General features: G+C 31.8%; 1 protein-coding gene across 1 annotated transcript; it reads right to left on the bottom strand.

The window, feature by feature from the left end:
• Positions 1-654: 654 nt before the first annotated feature.
• LOC143304921 (venom serine protease Bi-VSP-like) lies at positions 655-6,802 on the bottom strand. Its single transcript, XM_076627459.1, has 9 exons — positions 6,669-6,802; positions 6,233-6,284; positions 5,964-6,161; positions 5,695-5,790; positions 5,469-5,623; positions 4,799-5,140; positions 3,644-4,187; positions 3,336-3,431; positions 655-3,259 (listed from the first exon to the last, which is right to left on the bottom strand). The coding sequence occupies exons 1-6, from the start codon at positions 6,687-6,689 to the stop codon at positions 4,985-4,987; spliced, it is 678 nt and encodes a 225-aa protein (XP_076483574.1). The 5' UTR covers positions 6,690-6,802; the 3' UTR covers positions 655-3,259; positions 3,336-3,431; positions 3,644-4,187; positions 4,799-4,984.
• Between the last annotated feature and the right edge of the window lie 206 nt (positions 6,803-7,008).

A 7,008-nucleotide genomic window follows, 5' to 3' on the forward strand; every position in this document is an offset into this window, starting at 1 on the left:
GACATTGAAATCACAAAAATCCATTGCAAGTGTGCTGTCATGCAATGTGGATGTAATTGGGTTTTTTGGGTATTTCCTGTATCATCTGATTTGTACAGTACTATTTTAACGCAAGGACAGGAAACTTATTATATATTTCCCGTCCATTATTTGAATCGTTGTGAAGTGTAACGAATTATATTCGATTCGAGGAGATGTTAATGAATTACCCATTTCATATGTAATTACATGGAAATAAAAATCATTGCAAAAATAATTGATCTAATGACAACGGAATTTCCAATATTTTTTTGTTTCGTCACGTCTTTTTCATAATATATCTTTTATAGGTACGTGATTTATTAATCGTTCGAATGGAAATAATTATTCGTATAATATTCAAATGATTCTAGCCATAAAATAAATTAAAACGATACCTGTCAATGATATGCAATCTGCGTATGACGTCAACCTCGATCTATGCTTATACAAGAAATTTTATCAATCAATGACTAGATATACAATAATCAAATGTTATAAAATTTCCTGAAAACCTTTAGGTGTTAATATTAAGGTGTTAATATCTTTAATATTTGCAAGTTATTGTTTAGCGCTAATTAGTTAGAATGTAACAAGTGGTGTACCAGAATTGAGATAATTAAGCCACACGAACAATCTTATTTAGATCTTTTTAATTTTTTAATTCTCTTTTGCTCCAATACTTCGTAAAATTAATCTTCGTTAGCTACTACACTTCATAGAATGACAAGAGATAATTTTTCTTATATAACGTTTCATTCATAAAATCTATCATTAAAGTATATCTTCATAAAAATATCATTCCATACTAACGGTATATTTGGTGTCATACGAGATAACAGTTACCAGTGATGACATATGTAACTTTATAAAGATATCTCGTTTTATTATATATTAAAAGAATGTACTCATTGCTGCTATATTTCAGATGAAAAAAAGGAGGCAACGATTTTACAGTGAAATCGTTCGTTTACAACTGATTCATTTACATTTCATGATAATACTGTGCATTCTGAATATGCTATGATTTGGTTTAAAATAATAAATAGTCCATTCTTGCATACTATTGCTCCGGCTTTACTTGTATTTTCGATATTGGTATAAATAGAAAGACAATTAATGTCGTTCGAGTCTATTTTCGGATCATTTATATTACGTTTAATCCATATAGTTATTATATGAGACATAGTATCGTAAAATTTGGAAGAATAAAACGTTCGTACAGGATGTACATTTTATAAGAATTCCAACAAATCTGCGTGTGCACCTAAAATACAAACCGATAGTGATTGTTCATAAGTTTATATACATTATCTAATGTCAATCGAAGGTATCAATTCTTTTTCTCCATAAGAGTACTTTTTCATTTATATGTGTTCAAAAATACACGTGTTCAACCGTGAAGCATATGTCACCTACAACGAAAAAGAGTTTTCCTATACTTAATATTTCCTTTATATACCTATGAAAGTCTATTCTTCGCGTAGTATGAAATTATGAATAAATCTGGAATATTGTTCAATCTGAAAAGAAAAATAACTTATTGACATCATTCATTGATACGAGATTCAGAATGTTTGTTTTGTCTTGCAGAGAAAGAAGGCAGCCCTTTCTTTTAATGTGAAATAGAAAGCGAAAATTTGAAAACAGATTTTTTGGAAATTTACTTGCAAATATCGTTTTCAATATCGTGATTTTCTTCCCAATGGTACTGTACTTTCAAATTTTCCAGTATCCCTCTAAAAACAAAAAGTCGAACCTCGTTATCATTAACATAGGCATTACAAGGAAGAGAAGTATTAGAAAGCAACTCCTTTTTATTATGGATTTCTTTATAATCGTGTAAATAAGAAATTCCGGAAATTTTTTCCTCAAGAATTTAATTCTTGTGTTTTGATTGATAATTATTACACTGCATACTAACTTTTCGCATACTGTTCGCGTCTAACAATTTCCTAATAATAACTACTTCAAAATTACATATGTTCTTGCACGAATTCAAAAGTACGTATGATACAATTACAATTGATTCTAAAATAATAATTATTTAAAGATATTAAGATACTAATTAAACGTTTCACTATATTTCAAAATCTGGAACAACAAATTTTTATTTATAAAAAATGAAACTGTCTTTATATATTCTTTGTCATGATGCTATTTCTTATTACCATGTCGACATTTTTTAAAATTCATTTTGTTATCTCTACGCAATATGAAAATTCATATACTGCTTAATATTTTTTACATATTATCCATCCACCGCATGATATCTCCTGAAAAATCAAAATATTAATGTTATATTATTACAATGCTTCTTAAATTTCAATTTTTGACAAATTTGAAATCCAATATATTTTGCACAATTATTATTTATCAAAAAATTCTAAGTTAGTAACTTTCTTTTCAAATGGCAAATAACATATACTTTGACTTACCTGTAAGTTTTTGTTCCTAATCATCATTTCCTCTTATAGAACATCATTATTGTTCTCATAATTACTACCAGTGTCATAGATATTGTAGTGGCTACAACTGAATTAATAGAAAATGATAAATAACTGTGTATAACACTAACACATAACTGTGTATAACAATGACACATAACTTTTACTTACATATCAGTCGATAAGGGATTACTGTGATATCCTGTTGATGTTTCTTAAGGCACTTGATTAGGTGCGATACGGTATCATTCCTTATGGTATACTGTAGATAAGTATTTTAGAAAATAACAAGAATAAATCTAAATTATTCAGAGGTTCCAGTTTCGGCTTAGACATAAATACAGGACCATTTGCAAAGAAGAAAGGGTGCGTTTCTACAGCCTCGTTATAGTAACCATGAATACCAATCTCTGAATTACTGGTTACTAAACATAAATATCCTATAAAATTTAATATATTTCTTTAATTTTTAATACATACACGAGTTAGTAGTTCTAAATTATGAATCATCCTACCTGTGATATTACACTTTTCCTTATAATATCATCACTCAAGTGAACAACATTAAGATCATGTAAACCATGTCATCCTATCTTACTGTGAAGATACTTAGTTATGTTATCTAACATTATAAAAATATCATCAAATTCAAGTCCTTTTATTCACATCACATGGCCACGGCGATCTGGTTCTTCGTTATATAATGTTCTAAAATTTGTCGTATATATAGGATGTACAAACCGTGATATCAAGGTATCAGTTCTTCCTTCCCAAGGGACAGTTTCATTAAAATTCTGATAGAATTAAAAATTAATTATTAATATTCTAACAATCATATATGTTAAATACATTATAGTCAACGATATATACCTGAGCGAATGTAGGGGTGATTCCTTGATAATTATAAATGTCATCAGCCCACATCATTGTGCCACTTCTTTGTACTCCAGCCTCTAGATTAACAGCCTAAACAAACATACAAAATTTTATAGAAGCTGTACAAAATATAGTATATATGCGCAATATTGAAGCGTTCAAGGGGATATAAAGGTAATGTACATCACATACACGTGTACTCTCATGCAACAAAATACAATTAGATTTAATAGTATAAGCTCTTTTATTCATCATAATAGATTGGAAATTTAAGTGTCTTACGAGGGTGAGTAAAAAGTTACCCGCTCTGTCGGTGTAGAATTTATTTTAAGCAATTGTCAAAAAAGACATACATCATTTTTTGACGTAATCACTCAATTTCTGTATACACTTTGTCCATTTGCCGAAGGACCTTCGTATTTTCTCATTAAAAAATGTTTTGGGCTGAGCTGCGAACCACGAATGCATCGTCGTCTTCACCTTTTCATTAGCTTTTTCGGCATCCATCTCGCACAAACTTTTTAAAACCCAAATCTGTCGTGCACTATTGCATAAGCAGAGCCGTGGCTGATTTGCAAATGATTTGCCACATTATCCAGTGTCACTCGTCTATTCCATAGAGCATAAGTTCATGAGCACGTTCAATGTTGTCATCGTGGATGTGGACGGGCGTCCAGCTGTTTTTTCATAACACTTCTGCGATCTTCTTTGAACTTTTGTGCCCATTCAAACACACTTCGTGACAAAACACTTTCTCCATAATGTGCATTAAATCTTTGATAAATATAGGCATCAAACATAACCTTCGACCACAAGAAACGAATCACAGCATCCTGCACTGTTTTCCTGCAAATCACCATTGCAAAGCGCCATTACTCGTGCAACGGTCACAAACGAATTGACGTAACACAATGAAACCTACGCAGCAGCAATGAACAGATATTGACGTCATACGAAGAGTGCAGATGGATCAATACGGTGGACAGAAGTTTTAACTATCTGGAGTGCGGATAAATTTTTACCGAGAGTCGTATAGGAATCTATAATCTGTAAGTACACCCTTGGCTGAATGGAAATTTCTCTTACATATAGCCAAAAATGCAGAAACAGTGTATTGAATTGGAAAGTGATAAAAAATAAGCGAAGTTTCGAGGTTGCATGTGATTGCATGAGTACACAGGACGTTTTTAGCGAATAAAAAATAATTTTGAAAGACACGAGACTTATCTTGTATTTTATGCACTCTCTGTGTCCGAATCTCCAGAAGCTCTCTATCTTATAAAGTGTTTTAGATTAGCCGGAAAATTTTGTATGTACATACAAGAAGTATACGATCTAAGTGGAATATTCCATTATTCTCTTGATACAACAGAAACGAAATTTACAGAACTTCTCAGAAAGTTGGTTTATTATTACCAAATTAATAGAATTAATATACGTTTATCATCTTTACATACCTAAGTCGTGGAGGTTTATCGTGCGTAAAAAATTAGTGTCGTTTCAAAGTTACATTTCGTACATTTTAAGCCTATAATTTGTAACGTACAAAACAATGTAAATTTGAGCTGTTTCTTATCTCCACAATAAGAAAATCCAACTTTACGTTTTTTACACAATGATATTTATGGAACAGTAATATCATATTATTGCATCGCTTGGAGAATGAAGTCAAGGTACGATGTGACCCTAGTGTAAACGCTGGGATAGCCAGCTGTGCCGCACTTATAAGCGTAAGACACAATACCTATTAAATACGAGGTTAATTCATGTTGTATCAGCAGTGGTCCGCAGCGGTCAGCCTGAAAGGATCGTTAAATTTTTAATCAAAGATACTGAAATATATCGATCGAATTGTATTGAAATTATACTTATATACAGTAATAATCTTCTATTGATTTGTGTATAGAAATACTCCAATTTATAATGTACATGTTATATGTATTTTGAGCAAAACTAAGATTAGAAGGAAATTAGATTAAATACCATAATGAGGTGTGAGAAGTGGGCAAAACTATTAAATTGTGTTTATCTATTATTTCTAATGTTTAAGACGTCGATTTGATGTTAATTCGAATTGACGTGTCTTCAGATACCGTATAGTTTGTAGTAACTCTGTAACTTAATTACCGTACAAGAATCCTCTCCACCCTGAGCATGTTCGGCGCATATTATACCATCAGTGATATCAGGTGCATTAGGAAATTTGGAATAAGCTATTTTGCATTCGGCGTTCTTAATCACTGGCATTTGAACTTCCATTAATGCATTACGTCGTGGTCGTCCTACGAAGAAAATAAGAAAGATATTTAAGACTGGAACTGTTTAATTTTATTATAAAATTGATATCACTTACTATATCTTAACGCTCCCCATCCAGCAACAAGGGGGTTATAGCCGACGAAGTTGCTCTTTCGTAGGGGCTCTTTCGTACAAATGGGATATACGTACCCTGAAAAATAAAAAAATAAATGAAAATGCAGGAAACGAATGACCAAAAGTATGAGAAAGAATTGTACACGCTTTATGACACAATATATGTGTACAGTAAGAAATTTCAGGATATGATACTTCAGTAATACTCAATAGCATATATATATATATATATATATATTGAGGAGTTACTCGAAAATGGCACCTCCTCCACCAATCTAAGAATGGCAATATTATGATTGTGTATGTTTTCTATTCCATCCATATGTGCACAATGTGCTGCGGTCAAAACATGCCTAGCCGATATCAGGGAACCTCCGCACTTCCATAGTGGTTTGTCTGGGTTTCGGGAATTACGAAAACCTAATGCAGCGATCCATGGCCAAGCGCCTAAAATGCAATAGTCATAGTTGTGAATATACATAATTTTTTCTCACATAACGAGTAACAACGATTATTACCTATTCGATATTCGATCATACAGCAGACGATAAGTACATACGTACAAATACTCTGAAATAGAGATTTGATAAAGACAGAAATTAAATTTTTATTCCAGTGGAATACAAATTATTAAATAATTCTATATAATTTCTATTTGAACTATACTGAACTATAAAGTTCAAACGTGTAATTTCTGCCCTAACAGTTTTTGATCTCTATCCATATTATTACTCCTATATCAATTTTTTATTTCAAGCAAAAAGATACTCTTCCTAACATGAAGTAAAAGAAAGAAATAATTCAAGTTAATAAGTAAAGTTACTACCGATAAAATCATAGCATTATTATTTAGTCTAATTGAAATGTACATTGATGTGCTGTTTAATGCCTTTAAAGTTCATTCTTTGCAGTAAATGGCTTATTATTAATCGGAAAGAAAGACATAAAACGTACCAAGTTCAGCTGGTTTACCATCGACCACCCTGGTATGAGAGACGTTGCTAAAACCACGGTATGGTGGTCGCAAAGCCTTATACTTATACACAGTTTTTATTAAAATTTCTCTCTTCTCTTTGTTTGGATCGTTCGGACAGCAAACGATCGTAACATTGCCCTGGTATCTGCACACTGATCGTCTATAAAAATCGGTGGCTGTACGGTACTGTATCTGCCATATTTCTTGCAGAGGTTTACATTTTCTGTAGTCAAGGCACCTGCCTTCTTGATTGTCCGGTGTGGTACATTCTGGATCAAACAATTTTAAAACATTTATGCAGTTCAAAGATGCGTAAGA

The sequence above is a fragment of the Bombus vancouverensis genome, unplaced genomic scaffold (assembly GCF_051014615.1).
Source record: "Bombus vancouverensis nearcticus unplaced genomic scaffold, iyBomVanc1_principal scaffold0064, whole genome shotgun sequence".
Taxonomy (NCBI): Eukaryota; Metazoa; Arthropoda; class Insecta; order Hymenoptera; family Apidae; genus Bombus; species Bombus vancouverensis.

Bases quoted from the DNA above. Each gene is read 5' to 3' on its own strand.
- LOC143304921 (XM_076627459.1), bottom strand. From the start codon at position 6,689: ATGGTAAACCAGCTGAACTTG. The intron at 6,162-6,232 runs GTAATAATCGTT...ATTGCATTTTAG, and splicing joins TATGATCGAATATCGAATAG to GCGCTTGGCCATGGATCGCT. The intron at 5,141-5,468 runs GTAATTAAGTTA...CGATCCTTTCAG, and splicing joins GTGGAGAGGATTCTTGTACG to GCTGACCGCTGCGGACCACT.